This window comes from Theropithecus gelada, chromosome 7b (genome assembly GCF_003255815.1).
Source record: "Theropithecus gelada isolate Dixy chromosome 7b, Tgel_1.0, whole genome shotgun sequence".
Classification (NCBI taxonomy): domain Eukaryota; kingdom Metazoa; phylum Chordata; class Mammalia; order Primates; family Cercopithecidae; genus Theropithecus; species Theropithecus gelada.
Genome location: NC_037675.1, coordinates 69,990,876 through 70,014,660, shown reverse-complemented (window position 1 = coordinate 70,014,660; position 23,785 = coordinate 69,990,876). Strand labels below are relative to the sequence as shown.

Below are 23,785 nucleotides of genomic sequence, written 5' to 3'. Positions count from 1 at the left end.
GAGGTGGTTCATGCTTGTAATCCAGAAATTTGAGAGGTTAAAGTGGGAGGATCGCTTGAGGCCAGGAGTTCAAGACCAGCCTGGACAACATAGCAAGAGCCCATCTCTACACAAAATAAAAAAATTAGCCAGGTGTGATGGCCATGATTACAGTCCCAGCTACTCTGGAGGCTGAAGTGGGAGGATCACTTGAGGCCAGGAGTTTGAGGTTGCAGTGAGCTATGATTGCACCACTGCATTGTAGCCTGAGCAATGGAGCAAGACCCTGTCTGGAAAAAAAAAAAAAAAAAAAGTTTGTTGAGAGTGACAGGCACTCTTTCTAGGCACTGGGGAAGTAGCAAGAAACAAAACTGAGGACAGCAGTCAACAAATAAAAACAAAATAGAATGTCAAGAATTGTAAGTGCTCTGAAGAAAATCAAAGCAGAGAGAGGGGCTAGAGAGTAACTATTCCACAAGGTGGTCAACGAAGGGCTCTCCCAGGAGGCCTGGAACCTACTTCCCCACCTTCCCTCATGCGGGGCTTGGGGCCGCCATCCTCCTGTTTTGCCAGAGGACTCCCCTCCCAGCCTACTCTTGTATGTGTTTATCTTGATTTGAAGATCAGGGAGGCGCTGGGCAAGTCTGCTTCAGCAGGAGACCTCTTATATTATTAACTCATTCAAGACTCACTAGGACTGGGAGACATCAAGCACATACACAAACCCCCAAACACAAACTCTATTCTTTTCCAATTCCTGGTCTAGAACACAAATGGCCATTTAAATATGGATTTTTCTTTCTTTTTTTTTTTTTTGAGACTGAGTCTCACTCTGTTGCCCAGGCTGGAGTGCAGTGGCACAGTCTCAGCTCACTGCAACCTCCGCCTCCTGGGTTCAAGTGATTCTCCTACCTCAGCCTTCCGAGTGGCTGGGACTACAGGTGCCTGCCACCAGGCCCAGCTAATTTTTGTATTTTTAGTAGAGACATTGGCCAGGCTGGTCTCGAACTCCTGACCTCAAATGATCCACCCACCTCAGCCTTCCAATGTGTTGAGATTACAGGCATGAGCCACCACACCTGGCCTTAAATATGGTATCTGATTGACTAGTGAACACTTATCTGAGTGTCCTGTCAACGTCTGAATTGGGTCTCCTCTTCCCTGGAATCAGGGGGTGTCTACTGGCAGTGGTCACCCAAAGCTGACTCTGTCTACCCTAGCTGGGCCTCCCTTTCTTCAAAGGACAGTGGATCCATGACATGGATGCTTAGTGACAATTAGCATTAGCTTCACTTTTAAACAGTCCATGGAAAAAAGCACCTATGGCTGGAGGCCTCAATGGACAATTTTATTAGCAGGTGAAATGACTGCCATTAAATTAGTAGCAATTAAAGTTGCTATCACTTAAAAAAAATGCTGTGTCCTGTGTGTTTTCCTTCCTGGGAGGTGAAAGGCAAGAAGAGGCAGCAAGACGATGGCTAGATCTCCACTTAGACTCGGAGCAAAGTTGTAAATTGCTCTTCTTCTCAAAGGGTCTCTCTCTGGCAGCCAGCTCAAGAGTGGCAGCCATTGTGCCCATTGCAGTTTGTCCTTGCCCTAGGTTCTTAGTGTGGTCTGTCTAGATCTGCCCTATCTAATACAATAGCCACTAGCCCAGGGGCAATTGAGCATTTGAAATGTGGCTAGTCAGAATCAATATATACTGTAAGTATATAATACACTCTGGATATTGAAGACTAAGTACAAGGAAGTGAAGGTGAAATATCTCACAAATAATTTTTATATTGGTAACAAGTTAAAATGATATTTTGGGGTTTAATAAAATATAGTATATATTAATTATATTAAGTAACTATGATAGAAATTAGATTTCAAATAAAACATATCCTTAAAATTAATTTCATCTGTTTATTTTTACAGATGTGTGGCTATCAGAAAATTTAAAATGACACGCATAGCTTGCATTTGTGGCTTTCATTACATTTCTATTGAAAATCGCTGAGTTAGCATCAGATCTCTGGTTTTTACAACATAGTTTAAAGCAGTTCCATCTTGCTCACTATAAATTTTACACAGAGCACCCTCCACGATATAAAGCAGGTAAAAGTGGAGCTGCCCACATTGAAGGGGGTGGATATTTGCGGAAAAAGGAAGTTAGGGGTGCATGGCACAGGGCTGAGAAGCCCCATCCATTAGCAGGAGACTGTTAGGCTCATCTATTATTGGATCGGATCACCCATTCATTTGAAATTGAGGGGGGGATACTCAGAGGCCCCCATTCAATCACCCTAAGTGGAATCTGATCATTATCTTGGGATAAACATTCCAAATGGAAGGTGAGTGCTGGAAGATAAGGAAGATAAGGAAACCATATGGCCCTGTCACCGGAGGCTCCCAGAGTCTTATTTTTGAAAGGATTAATGCATCCAAAGGGGGATCATCATAGTTCCGTTTCTTGAGGCAGAGGCCCCAGAGCCTCATTTAGGGATGTGAACTGTCCCAGTCAGAAAGGACTAGGATTCAGGATGCATTCCTCCACCCTCTACCTTTTCCTCTTCCCTCATACTCTGCCCATCTCCCTTCATACCAAAGCCCCCCAAGTTGGTGTAAATGGATCCCCAATCTCTAAACTATACTCATCATCCCAGGCCTACGGAGTTGGGGTCCTGGATCTCCTTCTCCCTTGATCTAGCACCATTTGCAGAGGCTTCACCTCTGTCTCACCCCCACCCCATTACTGGCTGACCAGTGGTGGCCGCCAAGGTGGTATACAGGGGAGAGACATTTTCCAGGCAGGGGTGGGAGGGTTTCAGTGGCTCTGTAGGGACTATGGAGCCAGTAGTAGGCTGAGAATCCCAGTCATAGGGGGAGGGCAGGTAATATGAGCCCTGGAGAAAGGGATCTGGGGCTAAGGGGAGTGGGAGGCGAAGGCGACGGGCTTTTGAGCACGTTCTCTCCTCCCCACGTCACAAGGCACTTCATCCTTCATTCCTCTGGCATTGCCGTTCTTGCACAGCTGTTTTCTGACCCACAACTGGAGACTGTTGAAGGCATTCAGTTTAGGTAAAAAAGTGGATGCGCTAAGCAGAGGGAGTGGCTTCGGGATGGTGTACTAGTAATCATTGATAACAGTAATAATACAAAGAATAACCAGTATGTATTGAGGGCTCATTGATTACCTTGTTGAATCCTCAATAACTCTATGAGGTAGGTGCCATTTTACCCAGGAGGAAACTGAGGCTCGGAGAGGCTAAGTAACTTGCCCAAGTTTGCACAGTTAGGAAGAGCTGACGGTAGGAGTCCAACTCAAGAGGCTGGACTTTGGAGCCTGGGTTCTTGATGCAGACAGGAGGCCAGAACTTGCTTATTCCTGTTAAACTTCAGCAGTCTTGGTCAGTAACAAGCAACTGGAAGACAGTTGCCAAACTCTCTCTGTGCACATTTTGGACAGGCCCAAGGTAACTTGGGCAGTTGCCCCTGGCTACCACCCAAGTAAGCCTGAGCTGTGGTCTCATACCTCACTTGCTGGAACAATCCAAGCCCAGTGTTGTCCAAACAGCCCTGGCCAAGAAGAGGCCACTCCCCTACCCCGTCGTCCAGGATGGTCACATCTTAGGGTGAGGTGGGAACAACAATGGGTGTGTGTGGGTGGGGGTAGCCCCACCAGCTCCAGCCTACAGGCTTCCCTGCTTCAGGATCGCCCTGGCTGGTGGCCTGGGCTTCGGGCTTTTCTGTGCTCTGAGCACATCTAAACATTTGGAGAAAAACAAGAAAGCGAACAATAGACGTTTGTGGGCTGGAGAACAGGGCTAACTTCCCCCAGGGACTAGAGCACTGTTCATAAACTGCCCCAGCTGCACTCTCACGGTCAGGATGTCACTGGAGCCTCGCTGAATTACAGCCTTGTCCTCTCCAGGGGCGGGCTGCGGACTCCTGTTATACATCGTGGGGGGAATGCGAATGCAGTGGGGAAGCCAGCCATTTGGGGGAAGGCGTATTCTCCTGCTTGAGTTTTAGGAAATCACATAAAAAATATGCATCCGAGCCTTGGCGTTGTAGCTCTGCCAAATCATCCCCTGACAGACATGTCCTGATCACAGCTGTTTGCCTCCCAGGAAAGGAATCAGGTTTCTGTCAAGTGGACTCTGGGCACAGCCCCAGAGAGTTTGATGGGGTCCCAAGGACCTGGAGAGTCTGTGGAACTCACTTGTGTGGAGAGTAGTTTGGACAGGAGGCAATGGCCTTGGTATCCTCAAAAAGAGGCCCAGGGCTGGGTGTGGTGGCTCATGCCTATAATCCCAACACTTTGGGAGGCCAAGACAGGAGGATCACTTGAACCCATGTGTTCAAGACCAGCCTGGGCAAGACGGTGAGAACCCGTCTCTACCAAAAAAAAAAAAAAAAAAAAAGAAAGAAAAAAGAAAAAGAAAAAATTAGCTGGGCATGGTGGTATGCACTTACAGTACCAGCTACTCAGGAGGCTGGGGTGGGAGGATCACTCGAGCCTGGGCGGTCAAGGTTGCAGTGAGCTGTGATCGTACCACTGCACTCCAGCCTGGGCAACAGAGCAACGCCTTGACTGTAAAAAGTGAAGGCCCACTGGTCATTGCACTTGAGTAGAGTGGGCATGGTGGGCCAATGGTAGGTTTCTTGGAGCTGGCTCCCCTCAGGCTTTTTGGACAGTTGCTTCCCATCGTCACAGCCATGGGCAGCAGGGGCACGGTGTGTTAGGTCAAGAACAAGTTGGTGAGTGAACCGGTGCAAAACAGAGCTCAGACACCCTCCTCATTCATACCTGGCCTGGTGGTGCCAACCAGGCCCCGTCAGGCTGAATCCCTCGATCCGGAACTCCCAGTCTCCATCCCCAGGACCCTAGACAGCTTGTGAGGGATGTCCCCATCTGGATGGCATCCCTGGCAAAGGCCGCAGTGTTTCTAAAGAGGCTGTTCAGACATCACATCACAGTCCCAGACGGCCGAGCGGCTCCTGTGCTCACTTGGCCGCTCTCCCTGAGAAACACTTTGGATGAGAGAGTGCTTCAAGGTTGTTTTGCCTGAAGGAAGTGGTAAGAATTCAGCGAGCACCCCACAGTTGAAGGAAAAGTCGGTGGCTTTACTTACTGAAAGTATTAGTAAAGAACCCCCCGGAGGATGTGAAGCTCCAGACACTAGATGGGCAAGAAGGCTCCAGATGAGGGGGCCTTGGAGGCAAAGAGAGCGGAATTTAGAAACAAATGGTTTGGCTTCTGGAGAAGAAAGAAAGGGTTTCTTGGTGTCTAAGAGGTTTAAAATGGCTGTGCTAGGTCACGCCTGGAGCATGATCCAAAGGCAAAGGTCAGTAGTGTTTTGCTGAAGAGGTCTTCCTGAGAACGCAGCATTCCTTCCTGGCCTGCTTCACTTAGCAAACCCTCACTGAGGGCTCCTGGGATGCAGAGGATCGAAAGATGAACTAGAAATCTCACCTTCAAACTCTCCCAGGCCAGCCAGTGATGGTGACACAGTGTGGACAGAGCAAGAATATGAGGTGGATGGCCAGCACGCAGCGCACACACAGACACTGGAGCCTGGGGAGGCAGGAGCCTGAGCGGCGTCTTCAAGGGTGAGCCAGAGCTGGCCAGGCAGCCAAGGAGATAGGACAGACATTCCCAGCAGAGGGAACAGACCGTGCAACGGCTGCCAGTGACAGCATGGCCCCCAGGGAGAGTTGGGACAGTGGTAAAGGGACGGGTGCCCAAACAGGAAAAGGTGCACCTTATACTCTTTGCTTTTAACTCCCTAAATTTTCGATATGCCAGGCACACAGGAGCTTCAAAACCTTGTGGCATGAGGGCCTCTCTTGAGTCAACTTCCATCCATTCTAGCAAATTAACTAAAGGCCTGTCCCCAGCTTCCGAGCTGTAGTGACTCCCCCAGGGATCAGTCTCCAGGCCACTCCCTCCTCCCATACCCTAATACTGTCCTGAAAACCCTCTGGTCCACCATGTCAGAGGCAAGCAGTACACTTGCATGTTATGAGGGACGGTTCTGTTCCCAGGAAGTGAAACAATATTATCACTGTATTTTCCTGACTTCCGGTCTCACAGCGTCTCCCCAACCCAGTCCTGAAAAACTGCTATTAAATCAATGCAGCTTTAGAATTGAGGGAATCCAGTAAAACCCAACTACACCCACCTTTTAGACACAATCTTTGACCATATACGTCCAGAATTTCATATATGCTCCCTAATTGTATTCTTTTTCTTCACAATTGGACACATAGTTGACTGGCTTAACTCCAGTGAGCATTTGATTGAGGCTAAATAATCCCACTTTCAGCGTGCCTAATGATTTCCATCTTTGTCTCAATTATATGAGCTCTGTGAGACCTGCCCTTCTTATCACGAGAATCAGCACTTCATTTTTCCATTTCCACTTATTATTATAAAATAATAGGGCCAAAATGCAAGAAAATATTCAAATACTTGCACAAACACTGCTGAACAGTCCAAAGGTGACGCTGTTGAAATGCAGTTGTTGGCCGGCAGGCAGCATTACCATGTGATGGCTTTGAAATGTTCCTTCATCTGCCAGCCTGGGAGAGCCTGAAACCAGGGGTTGGCTCAAGGGGTTGGAATGGTGGTGGTGGTAGGGGTCAATGCAGAACATATGAAAAAAAGGATGTGCCATTAAAAGTTACGGGCCTAAGGTTGTCTAATACCATCCCACCCTCTGAAGCTCAGAGGGGTATAAATCCTGACACCTCCTGCCCAGATGGGCAGGCACTGCTATAGGATGAGGCTGCTGGTGAAGGTTTCTGTCCAAGCAGCTGGTATTGCATCACAAATGAGCTGGAGTAAACCTTCTCACGTCTCCAAGTCCGGAGGTGCATGGGCGGTGGGGTAGGGACTGCCATGCTATTTTATAGCTGGGGAGATTCTGCACACTCATCCGGGAGAGAGGTCAAGTTCTAGGTCACACCTTCCCAGACGTGGCTACAGGCTGACCTGCTGCAGGGGGACTAGTGGGGGAGAAAGAGCGGGCTGCTATCATCTATAGAGATAGGGGGCTTACTGGCCATCAGAGTGGTGAAAGGATACTTAGTGTTGCTTGAAGAAATTCCTCAGGAGGCTCAAGAGTGCCTGGAAACAAACACCCAGGATTTCTTTGCCACTTAGCAACCCAGGCAGTGGAACGTGACTTACGTCTCTAAGCTTGCAGTGAGCACGGTCCTGGCAAGCTCAGCATTCCTAGGGGCTGTACTGAGAAGAAACTCCCTCTCCTCAAAGCTACCTGAATACCAAAAACCTTTCCTCAAAGCTTCTTACTCTGGAGTCAGAATCCTCCCTGATGTGGTAAGAATTTTGTGAGAAGTGGTAGGAAACCTGGTCTTTTAGTTCATAACTAGCGTGTTAGAAGGGACCGAACCCGGTCATAGGGACAGGAGACTTGGCCTCCAGGCTCGCCTCTGCCCTGTCTTTCTGAATGGCTCTGGACAAGTTCCTTCGTTTGCAAAATAAGACTGTTGGTCTGTGATGGATTAGCTTTAATACTCAAGTATTAGAGTACTGGTGAAATGTGACAATATGTGAAATGTGAAAATTATAAAGTATGACTTAAAATAAATATCTTAGGAGGTACGTATGCTTTTTACAGCTGGGGAATGTAAGTCCAACCCTGGGATTTTTAACAAACTACCACAGAAGGAGGACTCCTGGGCTCCCACTCAGGCCTCAAACAGGCATTACAAAACGATAAAGCTATTTGCTTCTGAATCCAACCCTCCCAAGCTGGTTCCTCCTTCACCTGCCCTGGAAGGAAGGGCGGCAATTTCCCTTCAAGATGCTGAAGGTATGAAAGCTTTGTTCGCAAGCTGGGGTATGAAACTTTTTAAGATTAAACATAAGACCAAGCACACACTTTTCAGAGCTGCTAAGGCCCACATTTTGTGTTTAGCTTTGGGTTTCCAAGACCCAATCTGAAAGGCAGTGCTTTCTCTACCTTTAAAGAAGAAAATGGGAAAGAGAGGTGGGCTTAGGGGTTCTTATTTTGCAAACCTCCCTGGAGACAGTGCAAAAACTCCTCCTCTGCAGCAGCAGGTAAACACCTGAGCTGGGAAGGAAAGCTGCCTGCTAGTCCCAATGAATACCGGCAAGACAAGGGCAGGCAAGAGGCGGGGCAGCTTCCCTGCCAGCTGAAAGCTCACTTTTGTTTGAACCATGTCCCAACCACCCGCTGCCTCCCCTCAGGAGGGAGGGATAAAACCAAGAAGGGTGTGATTTTCCCGTGGGGCCATTGCTAAAATGAAGTCGGGCATCGTGTGGGGCGGGAAGCTGTGGCTGCAGGAAGCCAGGGGTGATGTCCTTCCTGCAGAGTCTCTCGAGCCCCGAACTTGCGGGAAGAAAGGCCTCCCCCCTTTCACCTCGTTCGGGTTGGTTTGCGCTGGAATGCCACGCTTTTCAAAGTGTCTGAGTGATAGGCACTTTCTAAATATGTACAGCGATGGCCTGATAAGCAACCAAGCGTCTGGCTTCGCGGGTTCATGCCCGAGGCTGTGCGGTCGGGAAGGGTGGGGGCTCAGCTGAAACCTCAGCTCCTCCTTACAGGCCTGGCTTGGAAACGGTTCTGTTCACTGCTGGGGTCCCCATTTTCCAACTTTTACTTCTGAGACTGGAAGAAGACAAGAGACACCTCCCCACCCCCTATCCTCTGCTTCCACGCCCGCGACTCAGCCCAGGTGACCCAAACGGCTGAGTCAACTTGGCGCAATCCGAGCGTCCCCATTGCGCCGGCCGCCCCCAGCCCCCTTCGCCCCTCGCTTGGCCCCACAATGCGCCCTTGTGCAGCGCCTGCAGTCAGGCCGGGGATTTGGCGCAGGGATGGGGGGAATATTCGTCAGATATTTAAAACAGAGCCGAGAGAACAAAGCAGGCCTTTGTGCAGTGAGGCGGCCCGGGAGCTGGGAGCCGCCGGCCCCCCGAGCACGGTGCTGGGCCAGGCGAATGCGCATGCGCGGGGCGACCTGCGAGCTCGGGTTCCGGGCCGGCTTCTACCCAGGTAAGCTGGGCGCTACGTTAACCCCTTCCCATCCCGCGCCCCGGGGCGCCCGAAGCAGAAGCGGGCTGCTAGTCTGCTGCCTGCTGCATGTTTAACTGAAAAAACAAATAGTCATCTTCCATGTTTCTATAGGACACATGGCTCAAGATAAAATGATACACCACTTGAGAACCCAAATTTTCAATGACTGGAAAGACTAAGACACTTGGGTCACGTAAAAATCAAGACATTTGGAAAATACGCCATCTTCGGATGCTAGAAGAAGATGGAACCTTTTGATAGGCGTGGGCTTCTTCCGGCTTGTTTATGCTGGGTGACCGGCTCTTTCATTTTTGTGTTCACTGTCACTTGGAATTTGGAAGACATGCTGGTTGTTGTCAAGGACCTGGCTTTTGTTTTGGGTTGTGGGCTGACTGGATGGTGTTTGTTTATTAAAAAAAAAAAAAACCGAAAAACTAAATAGCTAAATACAAGTGAAGTGTGCATGGTACAAAGATGAGATTGTGTCATGAACCGAGAAATATGTAATTAATGAAATTCTATGCAGAAGAAAGAAAGAAAGAAGAGGAAATTAGTAGCTATTTAAATACATTATGTTATTGGGGAAGGAGACAAAGTTTCTCAAGTAAGGTAGAGTAGGAGCGAGTTGGGGGGAGGTGGCATGTGCAAAGTACCCCCGTTCTGCTTTATATTGACAGTGATTGCACCCCATAGGTAATGGGGACTGGCAGACAGAGGCTGGGGGAAGCCAATGGCAGGCTTAGAAGTGAGTTATTGTGCTTGAATTATTCAGATGGGTGAGAAAGGCAGTCCCAACCAGATGATTTCACAGCCTTCCAAACGCAGTTCCTGGAGCATGTCCAGTGAGGTTAGATGGACCTCCCCCATCAGACACGTCAAGGGGAGTGCAAGGACTTAAAGGAGGTCTTGTGACTTGTATGCTAGGACTCTGCAGTAGCCCACCCTGCTCCGACTGTGGACACACATCTGAGGAATTTATGGCTTTCCTTATCCTTCATAGCTCAATTACCTGGTGGTCACAAGAAAGCAAAGGGATTTTTATGTGACATCATCTTGGCAAGAAGCTCCCTTACCAACCTTGACCTCCAGGTCTCCATGGCAATTGCTGCTGGGACATCATTGGCACCAGATTGTGTCCCCTAAAGGCCACACTGCAGCAAGGGCAGATAAACAATTTCATGGCAACAGTCACGTAGCAAACTCATTCTTAAATGTGGGCTGGTTAGTTAGGATGATGTAAGTGGTTTTTTCCACTCTCTTCCACATTCTGGCTCCAGAATTCTGGGCCTAGGGCATAGTCAAAGAATGTACCTTGGGGTATGAGGTAAGAAAACAGGCTGGGGTGGGACTGGAAGAAGTACCTTCTTCTAGACACAGGGACAAATTCTCTTTCCTTTCCCAGTTGAGAGTTCATTTTCTGTCTCGGTTCAACAAAGGCATGTTATCTTTATGTAAAGGAAGCTGTAATAGACAGTCTCCAAGATGGCAGCCTTTAGTTCTTTCCCTCCTCAGATTCATGAGCTGCTTCTCACCCCTTAAATCTGGTCTACTTATAGTGATTTGCTTGACCAACAGAATATGGTAGGAGCAACATTCTAGAACTTCTGAGGCTTAGTTGTAAGAAGCTTTGCAATATCTGCCTGGATCTCTTAGAACTTTCAATACTGGGACACTTGCTCTAGAAATCAGCCACCATCCTGTGAGAAGTCCAAGCCACAGAGAGAGGCCAGAAATAGTTGCTGCCGTCAAGAGCCCCAGCTGAGCTCTCAGCCAGCATTCAGCATCACTGCCAGCCATGTGAGTGAGTGATGGTGACCTTGGATGTCCAGCTCAGTAGAACCTTCAGATGATTTTGGCCCTAGCCATTCCAACTGCAAGACATCCTGAGTGAGCTGAGCCCAGTCAACAGAGATGTGAGAGATAATGATGCATTGTTTTGAGACACTAAGTTTTAGAGTGTCTGTTGTGTAGCAGTAGGTAATTCAAGAGGAATGAAATGCTAGATGGGGTGTGGAAGATAGGAGAGGACCTCCTGATATCTCAGCACTTTGAAAGGCTTTATTTATCAGGATTTTTTGCCCCTGCATCCCACCAACACCATCCCTGCTTTCTGAGCTGTGCCTGGCATACTGCACCACACAAACCTTGCACTGCTCACTAACTGTGCCATGTGTATTAGCCTCCTCAGCCTGATGGTGGACACCTTGAAGGTAGGGACCTATATGATTTGATCCCTACCCTCCTTAGCACGGACAGATTTGTCAAGCTGTTCCAGTGGATAAATACGGGGGATGACTGCTGGAGCAACATCTTGAGGTATTTATGTGGCTTGGCTTCTGATCTTTGACATTTGATAACTGATGAACACGCTATTTGGGCCCACCCAGGAGCCAGTCACACCATGGAGGAGTCTGAACCTCATCCACACTGTGGCCACTCAGGGGAAGGAGACCAGGGCCAAGAACGTAGTTGCTAACCTCCTGCTTAGATTTGCTTCTTGGGGGCAGCCCTGGAAACCCAAAGAAGAGCTAAAACTGTGTGGATGGGAGAAAACCCTCAGAACCCATTCATAGAGATACCAGGAACAGCTGAGAACCTATTGTAGGAAGGACACATGTTCAAAACCTCCCCCAACTGCCCATCTAGGGACATGGATGTTTAAGCCATGCTAGGGTCAGAAGTGGGAACATAGGTCAGCTTGAGTAGAACCTGGTGCCTGTGCAGGAACCCTGCCTTCTGTGGGCCCAGTTGCTTGGGAGGCCGAGGAGGGAGGATGGCTTGGGTCTGGGAGGTCGAGGCTGCAGTGAGCCATGTTTGCACCACTGCACTACAGCCTGGGCAACAGAGTGAGACCCTGTTTCATAAAAAATAAATAAAAATAGAAAGCCTGGTGAGCCCAGTGTCCACTCAGAGCTCAGGAGAGAGGGAGGAGAAAGGCAGGACGAGGGCAGCTCAGGAGGCGGTCCTTCATTCTGCCAATAAACATTCTTTTGTGAATCAGGTCTGGCTTGAGGCACAGGGTATGCAGAAAAGTTCGAGGGAGACAAAGTCCCTGCTCTCAGGTAAAATGCCTGGAGGAGTCGTTGCTCCCATACACATCTCACAACATGGGCAGAGCTTGGCTGACTATGGGTGTAGGGGAGCTGTGGCCTTCCCTCCTCATTATATCCCAGTCTTCCCACTTTGTGAAAGATCTGGAACTCCCATGCTATAAGGTGGTAAGAGTGTGGGCACTAGAACCACATGATCTAGTCCAGGTCCCAGCTCCACCATTTATTGGCTGTGTGACCTCGGGCAAGCTACTTAAACTCTCTGAGCCTTTAGTGTCTCATCAGTAAAAATAAGAACAGTAACGGTGCTTCATCTCAGGGTTGTCTGAGGATTTCATAAGATCCTCCTGGCAAAGTGAGCCCTTAACTCCACGTGTGGCACCTGCAGGCACTCCAGAACCACTGGCTCCTATCCTATGTACTCCCCACGACGCATGGGAGGGCTCTGGGTATGAAATTATCTGCAAAGTCCAAGTAACTTTTCCTTAGGAAAAAAAAAAAAAGATGATGAGGGAAGAAGAGGAAGTCTCACTTAGGAACGAAATTGCCTAGGGCCCTGTTTCCTGAGAGGATCTCGCAGGAGTCATATGACATTGGTCTGACTTTCCTGAACTGCCCACGCATGCGCTGAGTTTCAACAGCCCTGACTGCCTAGGCTGCTCTTCCTGAAACTTCAGAGAAGCTTGGGCTTCTCTCTGGCCAGACCAAAAATGGTTCCCAGGTAATTGCCTGGTCCAAGAGCCACAGAGGATTTAGAATTATGAGGGCAGGGAACTGTGATTAGGGGGATCCCAGAGTCTCAGGAAGCATTTCGGTTTCATCCCTTGAACCCACTTCCTGCTCTGGCATATGGAGGTGCCGGAAGTGCTAGGAGAGTGTGATTGGCAGGCCTCACTCCCTGCGCATCTTCCCTTTTAGCTTCCCCAGAACCATAGCCCCCTTTAGACTGGGCATATGGGCAGATAACAAAGGATATCATGCTGGGGACGCATTTCTGAGAGGGAGTGACTGCCCTTGCCTCTAAGTTTGAGTTGCCTTTGCCCAATATCCCTGCAATGTAAAGTGATTGGCAAAGCGGACTACAGCCCTTGGTTCTACACCCATCAAACGTGCTGAAATCAGATTCTTTTCCAAGCAACACATCCACATTATGCCACCATCCAGACGACACCAAGAGCTAATCATCCTGAGTATGAGATGTGTTCTCTGGTGAGATGCCTTGACCTCCACGGGAAGGTTGTTCTCTTGAGAAAATGCCAACTTCACCTCATCTTTCAGGGGCCCCCTTCCTGACCAAAAGGCTCAAGGTAAGCAAAGCTAGAGCCCAGTGTTTGGGCTACATTCCAGACTCCTAGTGTTTCCAACCCAGAGGGGTTATACTCACTGCAAATCTTTACTCTCCTTAAAAGTAGTTTAACAGAAAGAAGACATTTGATCTTTCCCTCGTACATCTCAGTTGTTTGATTTTCACTGTCATGTGAATTCAAGATATAGAAAAATAAAACACAAAGCCCCACTGGCCCTACTGGTTTATCCATCATATTCTATTATTTTCTAAGAAGTCTGCCTTATTAGTATATCTGATCACTTGAGGAACACCTGGCTAGAATGTTTAGGTGGTAGCAAGGGAATGATTGGCTTATTTTCCTCCCCAGATGTAATTCTTTGGGCTCTCCATCCAGGGTCACTACTAGCCCATATGGCACCTATGTACAAATTAGAAAAAGGCACCCCTTCTTCTTTGTGGATACAGCCGTGCCAGGGCACAGCTTGGCAGGACGAGTGCAGGATGAATTTCAGCCCCCATCTGCCTTCTACACAGGTTGGCCTTTTGCAGTGAACAGCCTATGCAACTATACGTGGTGGCCTTGCCTATACTCAATGTCACTAGCTGTCATTTCTCTTCTTGAAAAGGTGCGTGTTGGAGAGGGAAGGGAAAGACGATGCCTGTTACTGAACATTATGGACAGGGTCCCCAAGAGTGACACCATACTGTGGGCATATTTTGAGGTCTGGGAGAGTTTCAGGGTATTTTATAGCTGGGCCCACTTTCCCTGGGACTGAGAAGTAGGGCTTGGAAATTAAGGCAGTCCTGGGGGAGGGAATAGCTGGTCAGTCTGCCCATAATCCTGCCCCATAATCCTGCCCAGAAACCTGACAGCAAACAGCCCTGGATGTGATCATTTGAATGCTTTAGGGGAGTTTCCAAGAACCCTTCACCCTCTTCTGAGAAAAAGAAGGTAGGTCCATGGTGCTCTTCTCCCCTTGCTTCCCATGGAGCTTTGGTCTATGGTTAGGACATCTGGGCACAGGAAGTATTAACCTGTCTCCGTTTTCAGATCTAAATCCAATCACCTGTCAAGGGGCTTGCCTTCCTCACTTTGATGAATTAATTTACAGAGTTCTCCATGGTGTGGTCTCGGGGTGTCAGAAGGGGGCGAGTCTAGAAGACTCCCTGCTGGATCTCAGGGGTATCGTCTTCCCCTGCTGTGAGCCAGCATAAACACCTCTAAAACTGAATGAGCAGCACATAGCATGTCCATAACATGAATAGACCTCAGGAGGAATCATGACATCCAGTTTTGTTTTGTTTTGTTTGTAAATGGATACATTAATAGACCCAGCATCAAATCCTGTAAGTCACCAAGGGCTATCAGGAAAGGTAGAGATATTTGTTCATTTCCCATTCATTCATTCATTCATTCATTCATCAAACAACTGAGTGTCTACCATGTGCCAGCCCTGTGTTAGGCTCTGGGGGTGAGGAAGTGAGTGAGAGAAATGCCCTCTTGCCTTTAATTTAAATGCCGTCTCCTTAGAAAGGCCTTCCATGACCACCTTCTCCCCAGACTTGTGACCCCCTGAGAACTCCATTTTGGTAAACAGCCTCCCACTTTTATTACTTGATCCATTTTTGTCTTCCCCACTAGACTCAGCTTCAGGAGGAGAGAGACCATGTTTTCAGGAATCAGAATGAATCAGCACCAATCTTGGCCCAAGATGATATGGGTTGACTGAAGCAGTTGTCCCTTATCGAGTGTCCTGGAAGTCAGAATGGCTTCTTCCCCATGATGCTCCTGTGCTTAGAGCATCTGGCCCTGGTGAAGGGTCTAATCCCATGTGAGGATTCTGCTCCTGAGAGGGCCAGGACCAGACGATTGCCAAGGTCCCTCCAGCCTAAAGGCAGTGACTCTAGGACAGATGGGGCTCTGGAGGCCTGGATGGTAACCGGGTAACTGGAGCTCAGGAATGGAGGCCAGGTTAGAGGCATGCTTGCCCAGTCATTCCAGGTGCCCAGGTTCCAGAATTATCCCTCTTTAGGAGGGAAGTAAAGACATGAAGAGGAACCCTCTGTGGTCCTGTGCTGACCCAACTGCCACCCTCAGCCAGAGGCATGAGTGACATGGGAAAGGAGAGCGGCGTTGGGGTTGCTTGGCCTGCCTCCTGCACCCCAAAGCTCTGGGTTCGATTACACTCATTGTCACTGTGCACAGAACCTGCGTCACCACTGGGGAGATCAGCTGGGCTCTGGTTGCTGACAGCACTGTTTTATTCTTGCTAAGCCACTACATCTTGGTTCTGTTGTTATGTTTCCAATAGCAACAGGAGGAAAGACAACTTTTTCTGCTTTGTGAGCTTATGTTTTTTCTCCTGTAGGATGGGCTGTAAACAGCCTGAAGTCTTGATGTCCTTAGGGCCCCAGTGTGGCCTTAGCCCAGACCCTGGGGGCCAGTAAGGAGAAGGCCAGCTTAGCTCTGCCCCAGGGAAACAGCGGGTGGCTGGGGTCATGGAGGATCCGGGAGCCGGGAGCCGGGAGCTATCAGCTCTTCTGGAATTGGGCTCAGCTGCCCTCTTTAGTTTTGAATGACTACAAAATACCCATGGTGGCTGTCTTGGGTAGGCTTAAAGCATAGAGAGTGGAGAAAGGAAAAGGAGAGAAAAAAGGAACTTAACAGTAGAGGAGAAAGGAGTGGGAGAGAATGGCAAGAGAAGAAAGGTGGCTGTGGAGAAGTGCAGTGACACCATCAGCACCCTTGGGCATCACTTGGGATTTGAAGTCAAAGAGGAGGACCCCGCAGGCCTGGGTGAAAAATATAGAGGTTCTCTCTGGCAAGGGGCTTTTGCTTTCCATTAAGAAGGAGCTGCCATCATGAATGGATGGATGGATGCATGGACAGGTGGGTGGGTGGATGAATGAAAAAATGAGCATGGGATGGGATTTTCCTGGGATTGAATGAGTGATAAAGGAAGGAGAAATAAGTGAGAAGTGAGAGTCTCCAATGAGGGGGTTAAGCCATCTTAGGCAGAAATTGCCAAGGAGTAGTTTGGGAGGGCCTTGCCCGCTCCCCTACAGTCTCCATTGGCTTCCCCTAAAGTCTTTCTAAATAAATAAACATGCAATCTAAGTGGAAAAATAGAGTGTTTACTATACAAAACAGCCTGATGGAAACTCCCTGGCTGCTGTATCAGCCAACATTCCATCCATAGGTTCTCCTTTACAGAAACTCCCGAGCTGCCACTCATCAACTACAAGGCATTGTGTCTGCTTTCTCCAAATCCCATCCCAAACCAATTGTATTCAGGCTGCGGACAGACAGGTGAGGGCCTGAAACATGATTAGAGGACATAGGGAAAATAAACTTTAGATTCACTTGAGAATAGGAAGAGTTAAAGAACCTTAAGCCTTTCAGTCACTCCTACTTAGGGATTTGGGGTATTAATTAACAATAGCAAATCATTGGGTAGATTGTCTCTGCTCTCCCTTCAGTTAAAAATGTTAAGTACAGGCTTTTCTTCCTATGCCCAGTAGGACTAGTTCACTGGGGCCAGGATCAAGGGTTAGGGGTCAAAGGACTATACTCTCTAAGCCTTGAACCAATAGTGTGAGCAGTTAGTGCAGAAGTGAGCAAGGCTCTTCTTTCATGGAAGTTTCTTATCAGAAACCAGAGCTGTCTGGAGGGACACAGTGAGTCAGATTACAATAGCTACCCATGGTGGGGACAGGTCAGAAGGGGTCATGCAGAGGCTGTAGGGAAGGTTGCTATTCTTAGGCCTCTACTACCTCAGGCGTCTGCTGACTCACTTGGGAATCTCTGGACTCCTGGGTAGATCCAGTCCAACAACCTGCCTAGTTCTTGGGTAAGCCTGGATTGCCTTTAATGATAATAAATAACAAGAAAATATAGACTTTTTCTCTAAAAGAAAGATGCAATATCACGTTTAAGCCTATGCAAGAGGAAGGGTAAGGAGGTCTGATTCCCAGAGAAGCATCAGTCTTACCCTAGATCTTGGAAAGACTCCTGGAAGGAAAGGGAGAGAGAGATGCTAACCCCGGAGTAGTGGCCCTGGAGGCTTTGGTACTGAGTCACAACATGGGTAGGGGAAAGGTACATTATATTTGGGGCAAGGATCAAGTGAAAGTCTAGGAAAAACCTCAACCTTGGAGACTGAATAGGCTTGCCACATTAGAAGCCTCAAAAGGGGACTTAAGTGTCCCTTTGATCAAGGAGAAGACAAAAAGGGTGCACTATGCAGAAAATGACCTCCTCAGGAAGGCAAGTAGGTTTAATAGGTTTTCACAGAAGGGTGGGAGACCATTTCATTTTCCCTTTCTTAGGACAAGGATCTGGGGATGTTTACCCGAGAGGTTATATGTTCATTGTGGCCTAATGTCTTTCAGAGTAGACTGTCACAAACTCTTTGACTCCTTCTGCTCATGGATTCCTTCTACCATACCTTTGGCTTCCATTTCTAAATGTGCTTCAGCCTGGGGGAGGCTGCAATAACTGACTCTATCTAACTTGCTTTCTTGACCTCAGGACTAACCTTTTAAAACTCATGACTTTTCCTTCTTTATTTAAAATCTCTATCTTTTAACTTATTATTATTATTTTTGAGACGGAGTCTTGCTTCATCACCCAGGCCGCAGTGCAGTGGTACCATCTCGCTCACTGCAAGCTCCCCCTCCCGGGTTCACTCCATTCTCCTGCCTCAGCCTCCCGAGCCGCAGGGACTACAGGGGACTGGCTAATTTTTTTTGTATTTTCAGTAGAGACGGGGTTTCACCGTATTAGCAAGGATGGTCTCGATCTCTGGACCTCGTGATCCACCCACCTCGGCCTCCCAAAGTGCTGGGATTACAGGCGTGAGCCACCGCGCCTGGCCTTTTAACTTTTTAATTAACTCATTCTATTGATCTGTCTTTCTAGTTAAAAAATAAAAAAAATAAATCTTCTCCAGGGAGCATGTATCAGGAGGTAAAAGAGTCCCTTGGGTTAAGCCCTACTGGCTAGGGCTAAAAGCTGAGTTGCTTGTGTGAACTTGACCTTGAGTGTGATCCCCAAATGATAGTTGTCTCTATGTGAGTGGTCTTTATCTGGCCTCCTGCTCTCTTAGCACTGACCAGGCTATATCTGTGGCTAAGACCTAGAGGAAAAAACTTGGTTAGCCTGTGAAGCAGAGCAGCTAAGTTAGGAATTCTAAGAATGGGGGACAAAAGAAAAAAAAAAAGGTAGGGAAGGTGGAGGGGGCACTTCTTTCCTCAGGTCTGTTGCTATGGCACAGCCTCCTGAATTTGACTTTCTCAAGTAGTCAGGGCTAGGCTCAAGTTTTCAGGGCTAGACTCAGGGCAAACTGAGGCTACAGTCAGTAAAGTGATCTGCCTGTGGTCTTACAGTTACTGGGCAGTAGATGGTTTACATTTAGAGGCAGCATCAACAACTCTGTAGTATCAGTCAGAATTCTGGTGGAAAGAAAGAGGAGAATTTAATGAAGGGACTATTTATCAAGCTATGGACAGGATTTAGGGGAACTAAGAAAGGAAGGTGCAATACTTTAAGCTGAATCACATTGAAGAGGCATTACCCTCCCTAAATCCAAAGGGTCAAGAGGAAGGAATAGTTAGGAGAATCCACAGAGAGCACCTATAAGGAGAGGGCCTCCTGACAGGATGGTGACAGTGCAACTTTGGGTAGAGGGGCAAAACTAATCCACAGTGATTTGACAGGAAAGGATCTAGGGGAATAAACATCCTTTCTGTCTTGTAGTTTCCTGTTTGTGTTTCTCTTTGCCTGAGCACATCTAGAAACTAGAGGTCAAAAGTGCCCCACTGATGCAGTCTAGACAGGTTGGCAGCACAAAGGGTGGCGAGTGAATCTGGAGAGCAAATGTAAGATAGCCACCTGGAAACACAGATGAGATTTGTTTGTAGTAACTTCCAAAATGTTTTGCTTCCATCTCCATTGCCATACTTGTTCCTGCATGGCTTGCAGATGCTAGAGTTTGTCTGCTGCTTCCTTATATCCTGGAACCCCCAGCCAGGTTATCAGGTCTAGTTTCTGGGCCTGCCTGCTATCATTCACCATTTCTTTATCAAAACCTGTTCTTAAGATTTTTGCTTCTGGCCGTGACAAAGCAACAGGATCCAGATTTACCCTCCCCCTGTACACAACTAGAAAACAACAAAATAAACGTACTGACGGCTTCAGATATTGCACAACACACAGTACAGAACCATGACCCATGAGATAAAGAAAATACATGTGGTAAATGATCACCACAGTTTCTGATTGGAGGCACATTCTGGACTTTACAGCAGGGGAAACAATATCCCAAGCAGAGTATCGTAGTCTTGTTGAGTTAAAATACAGAAATGCAAGTCAAATAGACTGTAGATGGAAATTGTGGGGCAGAATTCTAGAAAAGAGGAGACCATATAAAAAAAGCTCCAGAAATCTGCACAAGTGCCCTGTTGAGTGTTTAATACTAAGATGTTCATACCCAGAGTGAAGCTTTGTAAGTTTGGGCAAAGAATGACCAGAAGCTATAAGCTGAAAAATTCAGAGTTCACATGGGACTCTGAGATGTACAAATATCAACCAGCTTGATCAGCTGGGGCATTTAGTAGAGATCCAATAAGGGTCATATGCAGACAGTAGGATTGAACTATCCCTAGAATAAAAGAAATGCTGGGTTCAATCCAACAAAGCTAAAACAAGCCTCTAAAGGAGTAATCTTATCCATAAGTAACTGCCTACTGGATAAAAACTCAATACTCTTTAAAGGAAGATTTAAAAATATACAAACATTCAACAACGTAACCTTTAAAATATCCAACATCTAAGCAAGAATTACTAGCCTCACCAGGTAGCAGAAAGATGTGACCCATATCAGGAAAAAAGTCAATTAATAGAAACATGCCTGAAAATGACAGAGTTGAAAAGACAGAATGAACAGACAGGCACGTTAAAACAGTTGTTTAAGTATGCAAAATATACTACAGGATTTTAAGAAAAATATACATAAAATGAGGAAAGAATGCACTTCTTGTGGTGAAAAAGAGAGTATCTGAAATGAAAGGTCAGTGACTGAAATTCAAAGCAAACTGGATGCTACAAGGAGAAAAGTAAAACTGAAAACAGCAATAGGAACTATCCAGAATGAAGCACCAAGAGGAATAAGACTTCAAAAAAACAAAAAACAAAACAAAAACCAAAAACAAAAACAAAAAACAGAAAGAAATGAACAAAATCCCATCAATCCTTGGGCAATATCAAGTGGTCTAACATATGTGTAATTGAAAAAGAGAAAAGAGGGAGAACAAATTTTTGACAAAATCAAGGCTGAAAATTTTCCAAATTTGTTACAAACTATAAATACCACAGATCCAGGAATCACAATGAGCCCCAATGAAAATAAACAAAGAAAAGCACACCATCATACCAAAGTATATCATAATAAAATTACTAAAATTAGTAATAAAGAGAAAATCTGAAAAGCAGTCGGAAAAAAGCTATATTTTATAGTGTCATAGAGAGTATAGGAAATACTGCAGACTTCTGATCAAAACTATGCAACCCAGAAGACAATGGAATACTATCTTTGATATACTGAATGATACACAAATCAAACTCAAATTCTGTATCGAGTGAAAATATCTCTTAAAAATGAAAGCATAATGAAGACTTTTTGAGATAAATGAAAGCTTAGAGAATTCGCCATCAGCAGATCTACATTAAAGAAATGTTAACATAAGCTTTAACATCAGAAATGTTAACAAAGAAGGAAAATAATACTTGTATCTACACAAAAGAATGAAGAGCACCAGAAATAGGAAACCTGAGGATAAATATTAAAAATTTTTCATTAAAAATTTCTTTAAAATGTTAAGGCAAAAATAATAAAGTACTGTAGAGTTCATAACATATGCAGAAGTAAAATTTATAGCAGCAATAGCACAAAGGACAAGAGCATGTAGCTAAAAGTAAATGGTCTAGATAAAATGAAATAATGAAAAAGAACCCTCACTTCAAAAGAAAGCAAGGAAAGATGCAAAAGGTAACAAAGAACAGATGGGACAAGTAGAAAACAAATAGTAAGATGACATACCTAAACCAAACATATATGTTACATGTACTTGTAATTAAATGCAAATGAACCAAATACCCCAATTAAAGGTCAGGCACTATCAGACTGGATTTAAAAAGCAAGAAATTCATTTTAAATATAAAAACACAAATAGTTTAAAAGTAAAAGAATGAAAAAAGATATGCTGTGCAATGCTTATCATAAGAGAGCTGCAGTAGCTACATTAATAATAAAAAAAGAAGACTTTAGGAAAAGGAATAGTACCAGAGATAAAGAAAGACAATTTCATAGTGACAAAAAGAAAAATATAAGAAGATTTAACAATTCTAAATGTTTGTGTACCTACTAACAGAGCTTCATAATATATGAAACAAAAACTGACAAAACTTAAAGAAGAAATAGACAAATCCACAGTCATAGTTTGAATATATATATTTCATCATTCCTCTCTCAAGAATTAATAAAACAAATAGTCAGCAAAATCAGTAAACCAGTAAGGATATAGAAGATCCCAGCACTTTGGGAGGCCAAGGCGGGTGGATCACAAGGTCAAGAGATTGAGACCATCCTGGCCAACATGGTGAAACCCTGTCTCTACCAAAAATACAAAAATTAGCTGGGTGTGGCAGCATGTACCTGTAGTTCCAGCTACTCAGGAGGCTGAGGCAGGAGAATCGCTTGAACTCAGGAGGCAGAGGTTGCAGTGAGCCAAGATCACGCCAGTGCACTCCAGCCTGGTGAGAGGGTGAGACTCTGTCTAAAAAAAAATAAAAAAGATATGAACAAAAGTATAAATTAACTGGATCTAACTGACATTTACAGAAAACTCCACCCAACAATAGCAGAATACGTATTTATTTTAAAGTTCCATGGAACAGTCACCAAGATAGACTATAATTTGGATCATAAAAAAACACTAAGCAAACTTTTAAAATTTGAAATCTCACCAAAAAATAATTAAATTAGAAGTAAAACACAGAAAAATGTTCAGAAACATACACAAATATTTGGAAGTTAAACATTATATTTTACATAATCTATGGGTCAAAGAAGAAAATGCAAAGATAATTTAAAATTATTTCAAACTGAATGAAAATGAAGACATCACCATTTTAAAGTGTACAACTCAGTGGTTTTTATTATAGTCACCATGTTATACAATAATCACCACTATCTAATTCCAGAAAATTTTCATCACCTAAAAAGAAATGCTATACCTATTAGCAGCCAGTCCAAACTCTTCCCTGTATCCCCTGTAAATCATGAATCTACTTTCTGTTTTTACGTATTTGCCCATTTTGGATATTTCATGTAAGTAGAATCCTACACTATGTGGCCTTTTGTGTCTGGCTTATTTCACTTAGCATTCAGAAGGAATTTTAATGAAATGCTTACATTAGAAAAGAAGAAAGGCCCATTTTTGACTTGATTACCAACATAATTCAATAGGGATAGAATAGTCCTCTCAACGAATAGTGCTGGAACACATGGATAGTCATATGTAAAAGAATGAAGTTGGAATCTTACCTCATACCTTATACAAAAATTAACTCAAAATGGATTAAAGACTTAAATGTAAGAGCTAAAAGTATAAAACTTTTAGAAGAAGTACAGGTGTAATTCTTTATGACCTTGAATTAGGTGATGGTGTCTTAGCTATGACATTTTAAAAAAAATAGATAAATTGAACTTCATTAAAATTAAAAATGAAGTGAAAATTAAACCCATGGAATGGGAAAAGTTTTGCAAATCACATGTATGATAAGTGACTTATATCAAGAATATATAAAGAACTTTTTACAATGCAACAGTAAAAAGACAACCAATTTTTTTTAAATAGGCAGAGGATTTGAATAGACATTTCCCCAAAGAAGACACACAAATGGCCAATAAGAACATGAAGAGATGCACATACCACTTCACACCCACTAAGATGGCTATAATAAAAAAGCGACAATAGTAAGTGTTTTGAGAATGTAGACAGATTGGAAGCCTCATATGTCACTGGTTAAAATGTAAAGTGGTGCAGCTGCTTTGGAAAACAGTTTGGTGTTTTCTCAAAAAGTTAAACATATGTGCTAGGTCAATTGCTCATATGACTAGCATTTCTACTCCTAGGTATGTACCCAAGAGTATTGAAAATACATGTCTACACACACTGTATGTGAATGTTCATAGCAGCATTATTTGTATTAGCTAGAAAGTGGAAACAACGCAAATGTGCATCAACTGATGAACAGATAAACAAAATGTGGTCTATCCATATCATGGAATATTATTCAGCTATAAAACAAATGACATTCCAATACATTCTACAACATGGATGAACCTTGAAAA

General features: G+C 45.4%; 2 protein-coding genes across 2 annotated transcripts in view; one reads left to right on the top strand and one right to left on the bottom strand.

The window, feature by feature from the left end:
* Positions 1 to 23,785, bottom strand: part of RAD51B (RAD51 paralog B) — an 848,991-nt gene that overhangs the window by 46,351 nt on the left and 778,855 nt on the right. The window lies entirely within an intron of this gene.
* On the top strand, positions 8,400 to 11,857 carry LOC112629184. Its single transcript, XM_025392670.1, has 2 exons — positions 8,400 to 9,011; positions 10,033 to 11,857. Exons 1-2 carry the CDS (start codon positions 8,834 to 8,836, stop codon positions 10,173 to 10,175), a joined length of 321 nt encoding a protein of 106 aa, XP_025248455.1. The 5' UTR covers positions 8,400 to 8,833; the 3' UTR covers positions 10,176 to 11,857.